General features: G+C 47.0%; 1 protein-coding gene across 1 annotated transcript in view; it reads right to left on the reverse strand.

Moving 5' to 3' along the window:
- The window catches only part of CORO2B (coronin 2B), a 113,491-nt gene that overhangs the window by 51,658 nt on the left and 39,483 nt on the right, over window positions 1-22,350 (reverse strand). The window contains exon 2 of the mRNA XM_090028880.1: window positions 6,445-6,645. Coding sequence (XP_089885006.1) covers window positions 6,445-6,645 — 201 coding nt within the window. The remainder of the gene's footprint in view (window positions 1-6,444; window positions 6,646-22,350) is intronic.

Raw genomic sequence — 22,350 nt, forward strand, 5'->3', positions numbered from 1 at the left:
GGGGCAGGACTGAAGCCCACTTCGCACCCAACGCCCCCCGTCCCGTACTGGACAGACACACTGAAGAACTGGGGGGAAATGCAGGTGTTTTACTTGGGAGACGGTCACCCTCAAGTCCTGCTGTGTAGCACAGTTAGCTGCGTTTTCCCCTGTCAAAAAAACCCCAGACACACCAACTTCTGATGTTCCCTTTAAATTGGTTTTTGGCCATGTATTGTAAAAGGAACACTACCCCCTGCTTGTGCAAAATGTGGGGCTGCTCATCTCCAGCCCCTCCTGTTGCCACAGTCATGAAGAAGGCTGTAAAGACATGGCTCCAAAGGAAAACCAGCCCAAATCCAGCTGTCCTTGCCCATGAAACGACGGCGACTCTCCCCGAGCTATTATTACTGCATTGAGAGTTATATTTTCTACAGGCCGAGGCCGCGAAGGAGAGCAGAGGAGCCCCGCCCGAAATGCACAAGCATCCCCACAGAGGGCGGTGGCGCACAAAGCCATCTCCGAATGTGTTGCACAAGGGAGGACAAGAAAAGGAGAGCCAGGCAAAAGGACTGTATTTGTTTTTCCCTCAGAGGAGCGAGATGCAACAAACTTCCACATTCACAGCAACGAAAGGAATATTTAAGACAGCGAAAACATTCTCACTATCCAATAGATGGGGGGGAAATGCCAGAGAAGCATCTAGATGTACACGTTCATCCCAAATGATAACAGTAAGGACATACTACTAGAGAAGCAGCCCCGCCAGCCTCTCGACTGCATCTCGTTGCAACCGAAACGACAGAGCATGCGTCTTCGCTGCACGGAATAAAAAGCCTGCAGCATTAATGAGACTGCACACCAAGCTGCAACCTCCCACAGGGGGATGGACCTGCAAATTAACCAGCAGTGCCTTCCCATGACTGGCGTTTTGATAGCGAACGCCCAGCTAATCTTGCTGAATTATGCGTATGCGTGGAATTTACTGGCTGAGTTCCCCAGCCCAGTTCTTCTGGATGGCATTCATTTTTCCTTGCTGCAATCATGGCTACAATCGCGGTCTGAATAAGCGCTGCTTGAGGGAGTTTTTTATTTTGCTCGTGCTTAGAGACACGGCTAGGGCGACTGCTGAGTCAGGTTGCACGGCTCTGCCCCTCCGCAGCTGAAAGCAGTTGTCTAGACTGCCTTTGCTTGCAGTGCCTGGGCCGTTCTGCGGGTGAGGGAAAGACTTTTCTTTCCTTTCAATTCTGGTCCAGGCCTCGAAGCCCAGGCTCTCCCTCGCCCACACGACAAAAGCAATTCCAGCACACGAAGTTTTTAGAGGGGAAGAGCCTGATGCCGAAGAGTGGACAATCAATCGCTAGAGAATCTGCAAGCCGAATGAGTTTTGACGATGCTGCTTGCATATCGCAGCGGCACGGCGAGGCGGGATGCAGAAGGGGGTGTGGGAGGAGAGGAACAGATGGGAGGCTGCGAGGATTTATGAGGGAAGTTGGGTCACAGGAAGAGAGAGTATCAGGGCAGGAAGACGTCGCAATTGTGATATTTCTTTCTCATGCATACCACCCTAAGGAAGCAGCTTAACATTGGCGTTAAGAAAGCTGGGGCGGGCGGCATCTTGTTCAGAGAGGCATGAACTTTTGTAGGCTATAGCCTACTTTTCCAAATATTATGAATTCTCGGAATATGTGTATCTAGGGTGGCCATCAGGGAGGACATTCTGGTTTTCTGCTGCTCCGTCCTCTATCGATACGAAACCCGACGCCTTTACGACCTCTATTTTTCTCTTCAATCCCGCAGCAATCATCCCACAGCAATTTTCCTTCAAGAGAAAAATAGAGGACATAAAGGCATCCGGTTTCTCATCGATCGAGGACAGAGGACAAGTGGACTGTCCTCTGTGGTGGCCACCCTACTTGTATCTCATCCACACGCAACACGGACTTGAGATTATACTAAGTCCTAAAGTCCTGGTCAGACAGACTACATGAAAAAGTATCAAGATCTTCCCTTAGATCTCAAGAGGATCTCAAAGCCTAGTTGATGCCACAGCAAATGTTGAAGTTGTCCACTCTTGAGGTGGTCCGGGTCGCTCTTCTCACTTTGCTCTTTTCTGGTGTCCTGAATACACCTGCGTATCCGTGCCATCAGCACACTGAGCTACAAGTGAGCTCAAAAACCACCTGGGGAAAACCCAAACTGGATTTCTAAGGAGGAGCTGATCTTTGCAGATGGCCAGTGCTAGTCAGCTCTGACGCCAGGGAGTTTGCCTGGAGGCAGCAGGGCACAGGAGACAAAGCAGGAGAGCTGGATGCCATTTCTGGACCAGTGTGAAGCTATGACAATTTGGGGACGAAGCTGGCAAGAGCAGCCTCCTGCTTTTTGTGGCTGAGCCTTTACTCGCCCCCAGTGATTCTCAACCAGCAACTCAGTGCGAGTCCAAACAGGTGTTGGGGGTGGGAATACAAATAATTTTTCCCCCCCAAAAACAGTGTAAGGAAGGGTTTAATTTTTCCATCCAAATGAAATATTTCAACTTTAATATAACAAATGTTGGGGGTTTCAGGTTTTTGACATATCCTCACCATTGCTTCCCACTGGAAAGCATGAAAGAAACTGGGAGTCCAAAGAAAATATTTCCTTTATCCTTTATCTGCTCCCCTCCTCCCCCCTATTTAGATAAAAAGTGAAACATATCCAGCAATGCACAACTTTGATTCTTCAGGACAGTGTCTAAAACTCTTTGCCTTTGCCATGACCTTTACAGAGCTTTTAACCACACTTTCTTGGGGATTGGCAAGACTTTTGCAGTCTCTGTACTTGGACCTTTCTTATATTTCAGGCTGCCTTAAGAAAGCAGGTGGCTTTGGTTTTAGGTAAGGACACACAGGCAGGTTTGTATAACAAGTGACTGCAGTTTCTGATGGGCAGCCAGAGGGATATGTGGCTCAGTGCATGGTATGTGTTTTAAAAATAAAGGAGAAAGGATTCTTGATGAGGAGAGGGCAAGAATGTAAAGAAAAGGCAAGTTAAGAGAACATTAAATCCTAGGGTAGAATTGCAGTATCTAGGTTACCTTAATTATGTTCAGCTAAATATGGATGCCAATTAATTAGAAGGCTGCTTATTTCCAGAGAAAATTGGTTTCCTCAGAATGAACTAATCAGATTCTATTTTTAAAAATGATGAAATTATAAAACGGCACAAAGGAGTGCATCTCCAGCTTCCATGTCCCGCCAACCTCTGTTCTGACTAGAGTGTATTAAATGATTGTCTTGATATTTAATATTCTTGCGACTTCTGAATGTTTGGCAATAATTCCTCCTAGACCTGACTGCACCCTACGTACAGGGTGCCGCCTGCTCCTAGGCCATGGATGACACAATGGGTTTACCAAAATTAAGGTGACTTACTGGCGACAAGGAGTTAATCGCTTAAACTTTATAACTGCTTAAAATTATTGAAGTCTGGATTGGCATATTCATAATTACAGGCTGAAAATTCAGCAGCGGAAACACGGAGTGGAACAGGGAAAACACCGCCAGAGATGGAGACTGAAATACTTAAACAATTTAGATAAACCTACTTGTTTTTAGAATATTAATAAGATTCAAGCTGTGCATCACAATTAAAATGCTGATTACAGTTCCTTCCATCGGCACTTGCTTCTACTCTGAAAACTAAAGAAAAATTCAATAGGGACCTTGAAAATTAACTGGAAAGAAAACCCATACACCTATGTGCTCAGGATGGTAGTGGCACAAAGGAGTTAATCCGTGAACTGTGGCAATATTTAGGCAAAAATGTTTTCCCATAGCTGGTGGTCCAGGAAGTTTTCCATATCTGTGCAATAAACAGCTACTATGCTGGAAGCTGGAGCATTTACCAAATGTATATTGTCAATGAGGGACCCCATGTTTCTTGGAGGAAACTAAAATCTGGGTGCAGCCACTGATGTCAAGCAAGTTACCTCTCAGACTTAATCTAGCTCTTAAAGTAAGGTTAGCAAGCCAGGCACATACAGCCAGTTTGGTCTGCAATCTTTTTTCAAGGCCTGGTAGATTTGGGAACTTCTCCAGCAATTTGTGGACCAGCCAGCACTTGGAAATTCAGTATCATCCTGTACAGCCTTTTGCTGTGTAAGAGCTACAGGCATTTGGGACTGATTATTATACAGCACACGCCACGTGGGAAGACGTACGTGCATGCTCCTCCACGTGCTCTCATGCATTTCAGTTCACCCTCTGGTACAGCGAAGCGCTGATATTAAACGGCAAATGCTGCCTCCGTGGCAGAAGCCAGTGGAGAAACACCAATGCCAGCGTTGTGCATTCAAGTGGAGGAAACACGTTCCAGCCAAAGGGAAGAGCCATTTCATGCACAACGTTGCAACCGTACACCAGCTCTTCCAAGGGGTAGTGCGAAACGTGAGCCGCGGCAATGGCCGTTGAGCCATGAATGAGCACAACGGACAGGCATTGCTTTCCTCACAAAAAGCAGATCCCCATAGGCCCGTTTCTGAAGCATCTGCTGAACCACCAGGAGTTAAAATGCCATGAGCTAGTCTAACAGAGTTACTTCTGAGCTCCTGCAAAGAGCTGAAGGAAATCTCCGGACCAGGGGCGGAAGTTAAAGTGCAAGGTCATCTGCTGAAAAAAGAAAAGCATATTCCAAACAGGAGTATTAGTCAGTAAAAGTTTGTGGGATTATTCACATGTATTAAAGCAATTTACACTGGTAACTAGCAGGCAGCTCCAGACGCTGCAAAAACAACATGTAGCTGTGGATTAAATTTGCTTTTAAAAATGGCTCATCATTCACCAGTCATCAGAAACGGAGTCCCACCAAACCACGCACGAAGTTTCGAACATGTAACAGGCAGGAAGGTATGTTTTTTAGATCGGGAGGCCGTGAACTAAAAAATGGCAACGCTATACACTCTGAACACCTCCCGCTGGTCAGCTGCGCGCGGCGCTTGAGTCTAGGTGGTGAAAACTGAATACACACCCTGACTTTAAGTGCAGAGAACGGAAAGTCAAGGCATAATCACCGTGACATGAGTGACAAGCTGAGCTTTGAACAGACTGGAGAAGGCAGACACAAGATGTGTGGAGGATGACAAACTGCAGATGACAATGGTGCAATAATCTCTCCTCCAGACTAGACAGCATAGATTTGGCAGCAGAAATAAAGAAGAAAAGTCACTAGGACCTTGTGACAGAGTCTGAGAATTAGGGAACACGCCAAGGCAAATTTTCATGTTGCAAAACCCCTCTTAAAGACTGAGGAAAGGCAGAATTCAGCCCTGTCTTACCAGGACGTGAGTCCAGGTGGACTCGAATCCTTCAGACTGAGAAACAGAGGCTCAGCGTGTCCCTGGAAGAGACGCAAGGAGTATCAAAGCCCGTTCTGTGACTCAGCTGTGCCTAAGACATGGGTCCATTGCTAAGATCGAAAAGTAATCTCATACAAACCTCACTCGAGTGTTTTACGGTGCAGCTTATCATGAAAGAAGAGTTGCAAGAAAGTATTCAGTACTACCCCAATCCCCCCTCACCCTCCAGAGCAACACTACAGCATCTGTTTTCCACATGCCCAAGATTTCCATTTCCTTCTTTTGTATTTGTGCCCCAATGCAACCTTCAGTACCTCGACACTGAAGATCTGGGCCTTTGATCGGCTCAGGACTCCCTGCAGCTCTACAGCAGTTCTCATGGGTCATGGAGGGCAGCAGAAGATGACTTGCTTCAAGAGCACCTAGGCCCATAAAAGAAGGTTTCTGCCATTTCATTTGGCTGCTGCAGGGGAAGGAGATAAAGTCTTGCCATCCTGGACACTGCAGGCATCTGCCTTTGGGAAATTCTGCATTGTGGTTGTGTCACACACACTTTTCTAAAAGGGTGTGTCACACAACTTGGCATGTCCGCACAGAACAAGCTTCTCATGGTCTGTTGGGATGTGCCCAACTTAAACTAGATGGCTCAAACACTAGAAATGTGGGGTCTTGATCCTACCCTGAGCAGAGCCATTGAGAGAGATGGGGCTTCTGGTGAGAATAAGGTCACACATGCCATTATGGAGGGAACAGACCTATAGGGTTGCTAGGAGCAAACTTTAAGGCCAATGCTTCAGTGCTTATAAGGAAGCGCTAGGTGAGACCTGAGAGAGGCCCTCAGACTGAGAAGCGCAAGGGCCACAATAGCAAAAACTTTTGTACACAAATCTTTGATTTTTCCTCCCCCCAAAAAAGATCTAAAGGAAAATACCATTTCTTAAACCTGCTTTCAAGCTTCACTTCCATAAACAAAAAGAAAACCCACAACCCCCCCCCGCGAAGATACCAAAGATTGAGGCATGTCACCATCGTATTAAAGAGATTCCTGGGACACAACATCTGTTTTAACAGCTGTGCTTTAAGATTACCACTGAATTGCATTCAGGTTTTGTTAAGGAAAAATGACTTACTTGTTCCAGAGGAATGACAAGAAAGGACCCTCCGCCGGCGCTCTCCGTCACGATGGCGAGGAACTTGGCATTGACCGCACAGAAATGGTTGTCGTGAACGTTCTTGGTAATTGGAATCCCATCAAAGCAGTGCTCTCGGTTCGCCACTTTCCCGTAGACATTTCGAAACTTTGAGCTGCGATACTGTGGGCGCCATGACATCTGTAGACCAAACATGCAGAGATTGTTAAAAATGTCCACATTTCAGGAGGGAAGTGATGCAGACACACAGTAACTCCCAGGGCTAACTCAAACGGAAACACCCCAAGAGTAGCTCAAGTCCTCCCTTCATGTCAGTAGGACAGAACATCGCCTGCCACGTCCTTCTATGCGAATATCCAAACATCCTCGAAAGGCTCAGCTTCCCACTTCTCATTTAGTTCACCAGTCCGGAGTTGCAATGGGGACACTCTCCCTCAACTTGCAGACAGATCTGGGAGAAAAAAATCATTTAGGCGTGGCTGGGAAATTGTTCTAACGTTCACTTGGAAACAAGGACAGCACAGCCAGCAACATTTGGATAATCATCGGACAGTGACAGCAAAGCTGGGGAGCTAATGAGCAGGTGAACCAAGCTCCGTGCTAATGATGAACTGCTTGGTTCACCTTCTTCTTGTAAATGTGTGCAGAATTATTCTCAAATTCATGATATCGTTGAGGAAAAACTGTGAGCTGCAATTCACTGAAACTGGAACACAGCTCCAGTCATTTGACCTTTGGACAGTGCCTTTGGACATCCTCCCAAAGCACCTAACAAGAATAAAGAACATCCATCTCCATGATTTCAAAATACTTCTTCATTATGAAGGAACAAGGCACGCTGAAGCTAATGGAAGTTGGGTAGACTGAATGCAAGTTAGCATTTAATAAAACAGTGTATACCACGGATGCCCACGGGGCTTTGGGGCTTCTCACAGCTACCAGAGCCGCTGTGTTGGCATGGCCAGCACCACATGGGTTTGTGTCTTTGGACATGGATGAAAATGAACTGCCTACTGGTACCTGTCAATGAGGATGTCCACACAGGGAGCTATGCGGAGTGGCTACTGTGCTTTAAATTCAGACCCATCCTATTCTGCAATAACTTCCCCCCTTTGCATTGTTGGAGCACTTACCCATGCAGATGTGGCAACTCTCTACACAAATAAAAAGACCCCCAGAGACCAATTTGCACAGTTTCCCCTATAGATACACTCATGATGAATCTGTTTGCAAAGGGAAAGGAGGGCAGTTGTAGGCTCATTTCTGAATGTTTCCAGCTCCGCTTGGAGATTGTGTGAAGCCCCCCCGAAAAGGCCAAATAAAACAGACTTCCATCTTGAGAAACAGCGCTGTATTATTTGTTACCTTCCATCGGGGAGAACAGGTCCTTACAGTGCAACAAACCGTTGCTCCTCCCCAAGGACTTAAGTGTTTAGAAAAGCATAAGCACTTAAGCCCCCTAGCAGCAGCACCATAAGTGTTTAAACCTCTATCGACACACTCTGACAACTGCACAGCTGAGGATTCAAAGCAGCTTATGGCTCCCTAACTAACATCCACCAACAAACGCCACGCGCCTGCACTCAAGCAAAAGGCCTCATGCTCATCGCATCTCTCGACAAGTATCAATAACAGGCACATCTTTTCCAGACCCGGCTTTAATGAATACAGTAGTAACACTTATCCTATCACTTCCACTGCCCCAGCTGCATTGTGTGGAGCATCCCTTGCTGAAGACTCTCGAAATATAAAATGCTGCCGTTCGGCCCATTTACGCTCTTCTTGTGTGGCAAAGTGAGGTTGCTTTCTCTGACAGGCAAAGCTGCGGAGGTGGGGAAAAAAATCAGGGAGCAAGGCCTGTTTTTTGCATAAACGCATAACTTACCCAGAGAGGTGGTGGAGTCTGCATCCTTGGAGGTTTTTAAGCCCCAGCTGGACAAAGCCCTGTCTGGGATGATGTAGTTGGGGCTGGTCCTGCTTGGAGCAGGGGGTTGGACTGGATGTGACCTCCTGAGCTCCCTTCAACCCTCGTTTCTATGATTTGATAATAACTGGGCTATTCTAAAGGCTCCATGACAATGCTTGCTATAATAGACTTGATAGACTTCATGGACATCGGGGCTGGAAGGGACCTCGGGAGATCATCGAGTCCAGCCCCCCGCCCAAAGGGCAGGAAGTCAGCTGGGGTCGTGATTAGCAATTAACAGATCCGGTTCACATGGCTTAGTTCTTGGCCAAACAAATGGAGATATATTCTGCAGAGGACTGACCTGAACCCAGAGCATCAAAATGATGGATGGCTTATTCATCCTTTGGCAAACGAGGATGTAGAGATGCAATGAGATCTTGTTCTCTCACAAAGAACATTATTTTTGTAGGGTTTTGTTCAGCATCTAGCGTAACAGCCTGTCCTTCCCAAAGCTCCCTGGAAAATCCCCAACGACAATAGTTAGAAAGCACCTCAAAAGTCCTCTCTAAGCCATGCTACCTAAGCTATATCACGCCAAGTGGTGCTTCTACATGGGACATTTTTAATTGCTTACAAAAGAAGGCTGTTTAAAAAAAAATGCAGCAAGTCTGGCATTGTCGAGCCAGTCTGCAGCCTCCTCTGATGAGGAAAAAGTGAAGTAGCAGGTTGCAAGTCAAAGTATAGCAAGCCCATCCAATGACCCATAGCTTTAACAGGATGGGTTGGCCTGGTTTACAGGAGTCCCAAGTGATTCAGGCTAACAGTTCATCTGTCACGTCCAGATGAACGTGCCCCGTGTTCCCACAGGTTAACCACCTGCCCCGCACCCCGCACGCTCTGACAGAGCGATAGGGAGATGTGCCCTCTGTGTCTCTTTACAGCAAGTTCACCACGTAGGAAGGAGCTTCTAATCTGGCTTTTCCTGGGGGCACTTGGAAGCCAATACGCTGATCACCGGCCCGTCCAAGCAATATCAGTGACAAGGTCACACGTGGCATCATAAGATTTTTTCCACACGTAACATCTGGAGATGCAGTTGGGAGAAACAGAGGAGCCCACGCTCGCCTTTCGGGAGCTGCCGGCCCTCCTATTCTGTCATTCCCTGATATGTCCAGAGAAAGCTCGGAAATTTTCCTTAGACTGGTATTTTCTCCCTGTGTTAAAGTCCGGAGCAGATACGACCGTTGGCATCCTCTAAGCAGGGAGATACTTGCAATTTTGAAATTGCATTAAAAAAATTATGACGTGATCTAGTATTTGGGTTCCAGGAAGACACATCCCCTCCTGGTGTTTGATTAATTCACCAAATTCGCTCAACTAGTCCCTGTCAAATGGTCCGGTGTAAGCAAGTTCAGAGATTTATTTTAAAACTCAGAGCTGGCCGTTCCAAGGGCCGTGATGGATGGAGCTGTCCTATCCATCTGGGACTCAAGAAAGTGCAAGATACTGTAATTTTCAGGATTTCAGCCTCTTTCTATTTTTAAATCCCTGTTATTTGTTCTTTCACAGAACTCGGGGCAAACTTCCATTCTGTTCTCACCCTGGGGAGAGGAAGCCATAAGCCCGAGTGAATATTTCACTGGAGAAATCTCTCATTTAACCTCAGCCACTATTTCCTGTCAACAATGTCAACTAGCTCCAAAGGCTCTGTGTTGCCTATAGCCAGGAAGCGTCAGTGAAATATCTGGAAATTGCTTCATGCTGCTTTGTCCAGAAGAGCCACACTGTGCAATGCAACAAACACCGCTCCTCTCGGGGTCTAAGCAATTCTTTAGACCTGGCTCCTTCCTGGAGCAATGATCGTTTCGGTGGCCAAAAGGCACACCGGCGGCGTCAGAAATAGCTCATCACGTCATGTGGGAGACTTGAGATGAAGTCTCGCTCAAGCCATCAGAGCTTGGGAGCATCGTGGGGGTGGAGGCAGGGCATCCCAAACCGGCCTCCCAGCTGGGGAGGCCACCAGCTGCACGGCCCACGAGGAGGTCTTGGGATCCAGCACAGGAAGTTGGGTGTTTGGAAGCAACAACAGCCGGGGAAAGAGCATGGGGCTCAAAGCTGGATTAAAGGGCAAGCAAGACAAGGGAGAAACCCCATTTCAACAGCTGCCCGCAGTCACCAAGAATGCTAGGATCGCTGGTGTCATCTCTACCCCTTTGCTCTCCGTGTTAGGGAAAGTCATACAAATCCACGGTGAGTTATACCGCCATACAGAGAGAACAGCTGATGAAAAAGATCTGTAGGAGTTTCTCCTCTAAGAAGAAAAGGAAGAAATATGCTGTCACAGTTAGCAAAAGAAAACCGTCTGAACGCGTCTACAGGAGACGCTGCTGCGCAGTAGTGTTGGGGGGCACTAACCCATGGGGGCCACTCACTGCACCGCAGCAGCAGAATAAAGCATGCGGGGATGCTACGGCGCAGTCATTTAGTTATGCAAATACTAAATGACCGCGCCGTAACAACTGCGCAGTCCACCGGTCACGTAGACACGGTCTTGGAGTCTGATACGTGATCCTGCAAAGAAAGGAATGAAATATTTCTGTGGTTCTCCAAGTCCTTATGGCAGGGCACCTAGGCAGCCAGGAAGGCACAGTGAGATGAAATCCTGATGGCAATAGCAAAACTCCCATGGGTTTTAACAGGCTCAAAATTTAACCAGTAGTACTTCAAAGTGCAGCTAAACAGGCAGCGGGACCTGGGTGCCCTTCCTAGCTTTGCTGTAGACCAGCATGCCCAATAGGGCAAGCCGCTCTGGTTTCCCTCTCTAAAAAGGGGAGAGTGATTCTTCCAGCTGCGCAAAGGCTGAGTATTGTGATAGAAGCTGCCGTCAGTATGTTGAGACCAGCCGCTCCGCTTAGAAGAGCAATTCTTCAGGAGGTTATAATATAGTTGGCAGCCGGCTGGAGAATCCTTCCAATCCAGATTTATTTTATGCATCTTCTAAGTCAAGTTTTTACAGACTTCCAGGGGAAATATGTTGACATGAAATAGTGCATCCAGGCTTTATTTTCACAGCAGCATGTGAAAGATTGCAGCAAAACAGCTCATGAGGCCAACACTGCTGCCTGTCCTAGCATGAGCAGCACCCCAGGAAGACGGTGTAACTATTTGCTTCTGGGCCAGGGGGTCCACTAACCACAGATCATCACAGTTAATACATATACATATATATATATATATATATATATATATATATATATATATATATTATGCACACTATACTCCATCTTACAAACACATTCAGCTGGTTTCTTTTAGGATTGATTTGCTATTTGGAGCTATGTGCATTGTGGAAAACAAAGTCATTCTGTAGGGATAAAATAATTGAAGTTGACTTCAAAAGGCACAAAGCTTGCATGTGCCTAAATAGTCGCTCACTTCCCAGCCCTAGGAAGACTTTGCACTTTGTTGCTACAAAGTTCAAGAACAAGTTCACCTGTTTGGGAGTTAGAGGAAGAGTCTCCTCTCACACCACTTGGGCACCTGTGTTAGGGGCCTGCATTACTTCTGATTTACGGCGGCAAAATAATGAGCCCCATGCTGTTTTGTTCTGCACCTCCATGCTTTCCAATCAGAGCAACTTCAGTGCATGTCAGCTGTCCTCAGGCCTTAGCAGGAGGGTTGTACTGTGGCTGATCTTCCACATGGCAGGTATAACGCCACCTCAAATACAGCATCACAGAGCATGTGAAGGACAATTCAGTTATCAAGAGCAATTCTCTCCTCCTTCAGGGAAAGTTGCTTTTATCAGTGCTTTGTTCCATGATTAATGCTAGAGGGCAAAGCTTTGGGATGCCTGGAAAGTCAGTTTTAAAACCCTTGGTTTCCCCAGCCCTGATCCTGCAGCAGATTACTTTGACAGAGGTTAAGCTTTGCTGTCTGGGACTTTTCAGGAAAGCAAGACCTGGACTGCAGCCCCATCGTTACTTTTCTGCAATTCACACATTGAGGTATCTGCTCTCAATTGCAGGAAGAAAAACAGGTATTTTCAGGCTAACCTCCTGCTAAAAAAAAAACTGTACCAAAGAAAGCATTTCCTCTCAATGAGCACAGTCAACTCTTCCTAGAGACTTTGTACACTAATTGGATAGAGAAAAGATTCACACAGTGGCAAATGCTGGATTTTAATTCAATCCCATTGTTAAGAGTTCAGGGTGGGAATATCCACAGACCCTTTGAAACAAATGTTGGGGATGCACGGGTGAAGTGGAGGCGATACCTGAACGAGCAGACACAGAGATGAACTTAACTCTGGAAATCCTTGTGAGGCTATACCAGAATTAAGATATCCAGCCGCGCTGTTTTCCTTCTGACAAAACCTGGAAGTGGAGTATGTAACCATTATTTGATGCTTGCTTTTAAATATAAATTCAGTGCGGTTTGACAATGCAGCATCTAAATGATGCTGTTGGTGTTCCCAAAACGTGGTCATTGTACTTTGCATGATACAGGTTTGCAAACAGCAAACCGCTGGGGCAGAGTTTAGGAAACAAAGCAAAAGAAATGTCAGGACTGTGCTGGTTTGGTGGAAAGAGGGTAATTTTTCATTGAGAAGAAACCCACAAATGAGATTTCTATCAGCTCGGTGTTGAAGGACGTAAGCTTCTATAAAAAGCAGAAGCAGGTCTCACATCGCAGCATGATAAATGGGCAGGAGACCACCTTTTCTGCAGGACCAAAGACCAAAATTCAAAATAGTCAAGTAAGAGACTGACCCCAGGGGCTAGGACAGGATTCTGGTCGCAGCGTGTGGGTACACAGGAAGCAAAGGAAGAGAAATAAAGCTTAGTTGTGCACTTCAACCTATGAACCCAGTATCTTAGCTTATTTACACCCCTGAGTCCATCCATTCCTTTAAATAGGAGCTGAGCAAAGGATAACTATAGCAGAGGTGATTTTAAACTCTAGCAGGTGCTGGCACTCAAGAATACCCATGCATTGTTTCCAGCTCATCAAGTGTGAGGCTCCTAATTGCAAGGATCAAGGCGCTGGGTGGTACTAGCAATGCAGATCTTGATAATGCAGCAAGCCAGTCCCACCCTTCAATTTACCAGGAGGCTAGTACTGAATTAGGGGCAGCGTTAATTGATTAAGAAAGAAGCCCAAAACCACGCACAGCTGCAGAAGGGGAGGGGAGCTGCTGCGGGAGAAGAGCTGTGCAAGGAGCTAAGCACTGGGGCAAAATGAGGCTTGCCTTGCGAGGCAGCTGCTGCTAAAGCAAGGCCTGGAGCATCTTTGCTGCAGGTCCAGGTGTGCCACGCTCTGAATCCCACTGGATAGTTTAGGCCTCCTCCACTGCTCGCGTCCCCTAGTCTAGGTGGGCGCGTGAGGAGGGGCAGGGGGGAGAGAGAAGCAGGCAGTAAAATCCCCCTTTAGCAGGTAGAAAAATCCCCTTTAGCTTCATGCAGATTGCCCCTTGCACAAAAGCAAGCCAGTCAGGGCTGCCACCTGCCCAGCGGTACAGTTAGACCCGGGACCCAGCCTACCAGGTACTTTTAAAGTGGCAAACCCTCGCTTGCTGTCCGCATCTCCTCCGAGCTGCGGCGTCATGTCGCTCCTTCGAGCGTGCGGAGTAGCACGCACACAGCTCTGTGTTGTATACCCCAAGAGAAGTCACACTTGAGCTTTCTTCAGCTCCCCTTAGAAATGTCTAGCACGATGGGCACTTCAACCCTCCTACTAGGATTATGAGAGAAAGAAAGTTTATTTGTATTTCTACTTATGCTTTGGAATTTTTTTTTTCAGTAGGGAAAAATAAAGCTGAAATGCCGGATGAAGGTCTGAAGCTGTATGTGCATTTGCATGTATAGAGGAGGGTTCAGACGATCCAGAGCAGAGGTCCCCAAACTTCTTCTTACTGCATACCCTCTTCCAGATTTACCACCTGCCTGCGTCCCCCTACCAGCATCCGCTTTATAGTTGAACCCCTTCAAATCTGCCATTACGCAGTTTCTGCCCCCCAGAGATGTCTTGTGTGTCCCCGGGGGTACGTACGTGTCCCGCAGTCTGGGACCCCCTGGTCTAGTGTGAAGGAGGAAAGGGTCACTAGTGTATTCTTCATGGCACTAATAGCTCTCCTTCATGATGAGGAACATGAGCTTGCAGTCAAATGGGAGCTTCCCCCTGACCAAAGCAAACCAATTCTCCTTCCTTTCAATAGATGGCAAACCAGCCACCAGCTATGAACCGCCTGCCCAGAGGAGTTTTCCGCCTGTTGACACCTCTGTGAAAGCCGATGAAATAATGAACTTTCATTTCTACCCAGGAGAACTTTTACAATCTTTTCTCCAATGCCCGATGAAGGGTGGTTGTGCCCGAAAGCTTGCAATGAAAGATTTGATTTTGCAAAAATCTCGTCGGTGTAATAAAAGATATCATCTCTACTGTGAGTCCTGATTGCCTCAAGTCTCCAGAGTTACCCATTAAAAATCAGATCTGGAAAGTTTTTCAAAATACTCTCCGCTCGTGGCAGCATGTCACATCCCGCACGGTGGAAGCAGCAATGCAGATCAGAGACTATGAGGTCTTCCTCCTCATTAACATTTCAGTGGGGTAATGCGAGAGGTAGGGCCATGAATAATGCATTGCAGAGCTCAGACACTTCCCCTTTCTCTCTCTCCCGCTAATTATCTATCTCCCTCCTTCCCTCTTCTGCAATCCCAGGTGAAGCGGAAAACTGAAGTCAAGCTACAGCGCAGGGGGGGTGGGGTTCACCCCTCCCTACTCTTTTTGCTTCTTGATCAATTATTTAAAGCACAGCAAAAAAAATGAAAGCATTGTTAGCTGTTCATGCAGCTCCTCTCCTTGGCATGTCACTCCAGATTCTTGCACTGGCTGCGTGTTTAAATACGGCCCTTTACACAGATGTGCCAAGCGGAGGCCGTGCAATAAGGCAAGAGGGGCTCCGCAAGCCGCTGCCCCTGTGGAAAGGTGCCGACGGCTTTCCTGGGAGAGGGTCCGCACCTAGGATGTGATAGATGCTGGGCACTGACTGCCACTGGGTTGTTTGCGAGGGCTTTACAGGGGTTGGAGCACTTTCTCCAAACCATTACCCCTTTACCAGCTTTCTGAGCATTGCAGAGCTACACAAAAGGCCTAATGGCCATGTTCCCGAACCAAATAGCCTGGAGGGGCTTTGGTCTAGGAGCTCCTCCAAGCCTGAGAATTAGAGGAGCTGTGGGAGGAAACTGGGAGCTGAATCAGTGAAGCGGTGAGGCTTGTGCAAGGTGTGGAAAACACGCTCGAGATGCCAGATGGCTGCAGCTGGGAGCAAGACACCTGTGCCTTCCCCGAGGCTTCTGCCAGGGGGATTTGCCCGCCTGCAACCAGTGTATGACCCTCCTCCTGCTCCCTCTGTGCTTTCAGCTGCAAATAGAAACCATACACAAGGCCCCAAAAGCTGCTGCCATGCGGCGAAGGGGGGACAATAGTAAACACAAGGGCAGGCAATGTCCCATGTTTTGGGGGGGGGGGGTTAATAACATGCAGCCTACTCCATTTCAGTGCAGTGAAGTGTGATCTCCATACATCTGGCTAAGCAAGACAGGGTCGCCTGTGACCAACCGCTATCACCACCCGTCGCAAGAAGGAGTGTTTAACCTCTGGCCCGAGGGCCCAATCTGGTCTGTTTGGCCGCGTTATTCAAGCACATCCCCTAGGTCCAGAAATGTGGCAGTGGGGCAGGGGTGGGAATCTTAATTTCTGCCACCGTCCCAGACTTGTGAGGAGGCAGATGATGCAGCCCCAGGTCCAGCCATGCACTGGACCTCGGCATGGGGTTGTGCTTCAGCTGGATCTGGCCCCCAGGTCAGATCTGGCACGCGGGGCTGGGCCAGCATGCAGCGTGCTGCAGCCAGACCCAGCGCATGGGGCGGTCATGCCTGTGGGCTCACCCCACACTGCCCCGGGCCCACGAACCAACCCTGCCTATGGGCTCCAGCCTGCAGACTGGCCCCACGCCACTCATCCAGCCCAGGAGCACTGCTAAACCGAAGTGAAATGCATACCCCTCATCTAAAGGAAAAGAAGAAAATAAGCCAATCTATTACCGCTATGGGGTTTCAACCTAATCTAATCTCAGGCTGCTGGAAAGCTGTATGTAAGAGCAGTGCCAAGTGAACCTTAGCTCCAATTTTACAAACTTCTTTGTCCCGGATGCGGCTGATTATGTAAACGGCTTCGCGGGGGTACAGAGCCATAGCCACGGGGGGCAGCGACAGCCCCGCAGACCCGCCTGCAATGATCCCACTCCAGCGCCTCCGGCCTGCCCTAACCCTGCCCCTTGCCCACGTCCCCGGGGCGTGGAGGAGTGCTGCTTACGGACTCTCTCAGGACCGTCTCGCTGGTCAGCATCGAGCTCTCATCCCTGCTGCACAGCAAGTTCCCTCCGGTTACGGTGCATGGAGATGAAATGTTTTTCTAGCAAATGGGAAAACATTACAATGCGAGATGCTGCCAGCAGCATGTGGTCTTCAGGCCTGTCTGATTGCCCAAGAGATAGAGAGCAGAATGCTGTTACTGCAGTTGAAAAAAAAAAGCCCAAGAATCTGTTTTAACAAAAAGGGGATTTAACATAAAGGAGACAAATGCCACTAAACAATGCCTGCCAAAATACATCTTCACTGTTATTCCAGCTACAGGATGAATTGGAAGGGACACAATGGCTTGTTTTACCCCGTGCTCATGCAGCCTCCTGCTGGGAACCGTGTTTTCGTACCTTGAGCCAGAGCCTCGCCTCGCCGGCCTCCGACCAAGAGCACAAAGCCGGCAGAAGTGCATGTGAAATAGGCAGATGGGGTCATCTGGGGATGAGAGCTCCATAAAAGTGATTAAAGAAAGCACCACCCTCTTGGTATTTTAGGCTGCCGAATGAGCCAAGTCCCCGCGTTGGCAAAGCAGTAGCATTTAATAATGATTCTGCTGCTTTGGCTGGAACGGTGAGTGCTTCGGCATATCCCAAATTATTTCTAAGCAGGAGGAAAGTCACAGTAGCTCTGCACATTTGTACAGCCTGACCTGGGCCAAAACCGGGGGGCGGGGGGGAAGAAAAACAAGCAAAAACACCCACATTTCTTTCCATGCTCAGAAGTCTCCTTGCTCAGCTTGAGTTCAGCTGGAAGTCCTCAGCAGGCCATTTGATCTCCGCGCACCCAGCGTGATGGTGGCTGAGGACTACCGCCAGCCAAAACGCTTCATGTGCAAAGGAGCTCTCATTATTTTGTCAGACACCTCATTTGCAGCTGAACGGTGGGAACGTGTATGTTCAGCTACCATGGGAAATCAGTCCCCGCAGTTTGTTAATAGCTTTGAGAGCCGGGATGAAGGGTTCAAGGCATGGTTAGGGTTGCTGGCTGTAACTGTGTGGGTCTCAGGACTCAGGCGGATAAGGACGTACGCCTGAAGAAGGATGATTGCCCCCGAAAGCTTGCAAAGAATAATTTTTCCAGCTATTTAGTTGGTTTAAGAAAGGATATCCCATCTACCCAAAGAACGTCGCCAGGCATTGTTAGCATCTGTTTTCAGGTACGACCCATATCATGGGCAAAACAGGGAGCCAAGCAGGCAGAACCACTTCACTACTCTCACACAGCAACGGCACCATCGAGGCGACACCAAACAGCTCGTTTTGGCATGGATTTAACAGAGGCAGGGAAACATGGGAAAGACCCCCAAAATCCACTGCTGGTGGAAGGCGATGCAACACTTTGGGGCAGCCTTTCAGGGCTGTGGGATGGGGGCAGCAGGGTTGAGTTCAGTAAAGGATATGGACCCAAACAATTTTAAAAGCAAAAATATATTTTGATTTTTTTAAAAGGAAGTTGTTTTGAATCCTGTTTTTTTTTTCTCTCCTTCCTTTTTTTGCCACCCAGCCGAAAGTATTCACCTATTTTGACCCAACTTCACAAGCAGTTTTGATGCATTTTTGTTGTAACCTAGTCACAAAAATAGAGGAATGCTGTCCAACTCCCCTTAGAAATAGGACTTAAAAAAAAAAAAAAGACATAAGGTCAAACAAGCTCTTAAAACCCACACAACCCTGTCAGTGTGCCCGTGATCCCCGCCAGCTGAGCAGTGGCTGCTCAGATCCTGCCGCACTTTGCTTCATGGCCTTGAGCAGACCTGCCTCAGAGACGTGCCGGCTCCTGTACCGATGATCACCTCGAGGTAGATGCATGCACTACTACACTAAGCCAGAGCTTCAGGCCATCGTTTCAATACTGCAGCCCAAGTCATCAAGCATCTTGCAAAAAGGAAAGATGCTTGATGACTTGGGCTGGGCTATCTTGATCTTGAGTCAAGTTCTAGATCTAAAATGGGCAGCCAGCGTGGGAGGCATGATGTGCCCATACTGGCCTGTGTTGAACGGTTCAACCCTTCTCCTCAATGATGCTAGCCAGAGTTTCCTCGGGACCGATGGCTTCCTGGCTGGCTATGCTGCGTTGCTGTAGTAGGGCCAGGAGGGATCAAAGGAGTGTATAACAGAGGCCAGGTCATCAATCCCCAGCAATGCAGAAAGGGTAAGTCATGGAGCCTGTTACGTGAGCACTGGCTTTGGGGGAGACTCCAAAGGGGATGCCAAACAACGACAGTCTCTGAGACCCCAGTTCATGGGGGTGGAGTACCGAGTTGCACCAGGAGGACACAGTGATGGATCAGGTACATGCCTCCTCGAATACAAAAACCACGCGTCCTCCTACTCCAGCACAGAACAGCCCTATGTGAACGCTGCAGGAGAGAGACTCCAGGTTACCATGCGTTAAACAATACGGAGAGCAGGAAATCTGTGTCTCAAGCATCTGCAAGCATCGCTTGTGATTGTGGCATGATGTCAGAATACATTATGGCGCCGCTATACAAATCAGTGCCAGCGCTCGTCAGCTCAGAAAAACACGTTCTAGTTTACATGAAAGAGGCATAGTGGAGAAGTGCTCCTTCCAGTAAGGAAGAAATGGCTTTCAAACCCAGCAGGGTAAGTGGGCCGATGGCCCAGAGTCTTGCCGGATGCCAAGAACCCCCAGTTCATTTAAGTCACTGAGCACTGGGATTCTTCCAGTTGTCTCCAATGCACCATGCAGGTTGGATCTTAAGTAAATGTGTGAGGAGACCAGGGAGGTCTATTAGTTTTAGTTCCTAAGCATATCTCAAACCGATCAGTCAGGTTTGCTTTTGCAGCGATGTCCCTAACAGGAAAGTCCTAAAACAGTGTATGGATCAGATCGAGGTATTAGTGGTGTGGAAACGACTGCATTAATGCATTTTGCAGCCCCAGTTTTGGGGACATGAAGATTCTGGAGTTATTCTCTGGAGCACTTCTATTCTATATACCTATATAAAGAATGGAAGTTCTTATATTTTCTTATATATAATGTTCTTATATATATATTGAATGCAAGTTCTTATATAGTCTTATATAGAGAGAATGCAAGTTCTTATATATTCTTATATATAATGTCCTTATATAGAGAATACAAGTTCTTATATATTCTTATACATAATGTCCTTATATATATATATATATATATAGAATGCAAGTTCTTATATATTCTTACATATGTTTTTTTATATATATAGAGAGAGAGAATCTAAGTTCTTATATATGCTTATATACATTCTTCTACATATTCTTATTCTTTATGCTGTCAATGTTATTAAAAGATCTTTTTATTTAGATGTAAATGTAGTTAAGAAACTTGCCTTCTGCCTCCAGACCCCATTGACACAGCAATAGCTGTTTCATTTTTCACTACCTTGCAGTCCATTGTTCAAGATTTTTATAGCCATAACTCTTGGAGTCTATTAGAAAAACATATACATTTTTGGTTGTTTATTGTATTAAATGAGGCAGAAAGGGCACTGTGATACCCAAAAGCTGGTTTAAGTTTATGCCAACTGTGCAGTCGATCTATAAGATATCACTCACAAAAATTTTTGTCTCTTTCAAACCCATTAAAAAAATTCCAGGAAGCTTCTGCTTTTTGTTCCCTCAAGTACAAACTAAAAGTGTCAAAGGAGATAACCCCCCGGGCTATAAAACACATAAAAGTATTTTTACAGACTCCGAAATGCAGCTTTTATAGCTTCTCTCATTTTAATTTTCCATATCATTTTCTTTTATACTGTGTTTGGAGAATGCATTAGCATTGGTTATTAGGATTTACGCTTTGTATAAAATATTCAATAATGTCTTTCCTTGCAAGTTTTTAGTGCACCACAGATGTAAAGCTGTAAAGTTAGGGAACCATTTGGTCAACTTTCAGACAAGAGTGGCTCTTCAAAGAATGAGACTCCAGTACAAAGCAACCATTCAACATGGACACAAACTTTATCTCAGAAAAAATAAACTTTTTAAAGATGTGTATGTTTTAGAAAGACTCCAGCCTTTAAAGGAATGCAAGATGTTCTTGTAGAAACAAAGAGGATTTCTGGATGGGTTATCAGGACTGTAAAGGAGGCTGTAAGGCAGGCTTTCCTTCCACTCCGGCTTTTGCAAGAAAAGCCTCTACTCTAAACCTACTCAAATGGTACAAAAGATTTTCACATTGCAATGGCGTTTTCCTATTACCGCTCCGAGGCTCCCCGAGTACAAGGAAAGCTTTGATCGCTGGAAAATTTTCTATGCAAGCTATTGGTCTCTCCCATTTAATTCACATTTCCTCACAATGCCATGAAGCTCAGCAGTTCCTTAAATACTTGCAGGCACAAGCTTCTTTGGCCATTGCAGGCTTCGGCTCTGAAGAAGTCATGCTCTTTGTGCCCCATCCTCACATGCTCAATACTCAGCACAGCCTCTCTCTCTAGGTGCAAGGAAGCAACGGAGACTGACAGAGGAGTGCCAAGCAGCACCCGCTCTCCAGTTCGGCTCTCGTTCTGCCTCGTGATGCTGTGAGCGGGTGTTGATCGTCATGGGACAGACAACGCTGTAAAACACTTCCACGGAATCAGATTGACATTTTGCCTGTACTTATTTTAATGGAGCGCTGCAATACCATTGTGACAGAAGATACCAGCTGTTTCCCCTGGGAACCACCAGGTTTGGCTGGACGATGTATTCCTGGAGGGAAAACATTGATAACATTTTGGTAAACAGAGACAAAAGTGGGATTTCATCAGGATTTACAGCTCTTAATATTCACGTATCTGGCTTAGCTCAAGACAACTCCCTGAATGCATTCTTCAGCTTCAGTGCCTTTTTGGTTTCACACAGGGCTCATTTCCGAGTAGCCCCACTTGCCCATTTCTAAAACTTTTAGCGTACCCCCGATTTGCTAACCCCAAAATATAACCGGCTTAGTTATCGGTGATACGCGGGAACAGGACTCACTTCTTGTCTGGGGAATGAGGCGCTTTGGTTAGACAATCTCCCTAAAGTCACATACCAGAACCTGGAGCTGAAACAAGCCTTGTTTATGAGTCTTCTGCACCATTTTTCTATTGTTTCCTTTCCTTTCTTTACTGGAGAGTGGCAGTCTATGGCACACTTTATATGTAGTAAGTTAGAACGGGTCTCATTCGTTTCTGTACATACCATGCCCTCACCTCACCAAAGCAGTGTGAACCTGACTTGAGGAGAGCCACCTCCAGCTGGAGATATAAATGCCTGTTGGTCAATTAGGTACATCAGGGTCCCAAAGGGCGTGTATATGAGCATAACATGTTTCTCTTGGTTCTGGACATTTTCGGCTAAGTGCTCAGCCAGGAAACTTCTCTTGGGTCTTAGGAAGGGCCAAACTAATCCAGCTTATGTAGTAAGCAAGGATATTTCAGCCTGGCTTTACAAGTAACCAATTTGGTAATTGTGGCAGTGCACCCTTGGGTGCCTGCCACTTTTAAGGGCTTGAGCAGGCTGCAAAGCAGCCTGCAAGTGAGAGCAGACCCAATCAGTCAGTCACATGGTAGCCAGGGGGCTGCCTGATTGGTGT

This window comes from Crocodylus siamensis, chromosome 15 (assembly GCF_052110815.1).
Source record: "Crocodylus siamensis isolate JL-2025a chromosome 15, ASM5211081v1, whole genome shotgun sequence".
Taxonomy (NCBI): Eukaryota; Metazoa; Chordata; order Crocodylia; family Crocodylidae; genus Crocodylus; species Crocodylus siamensis.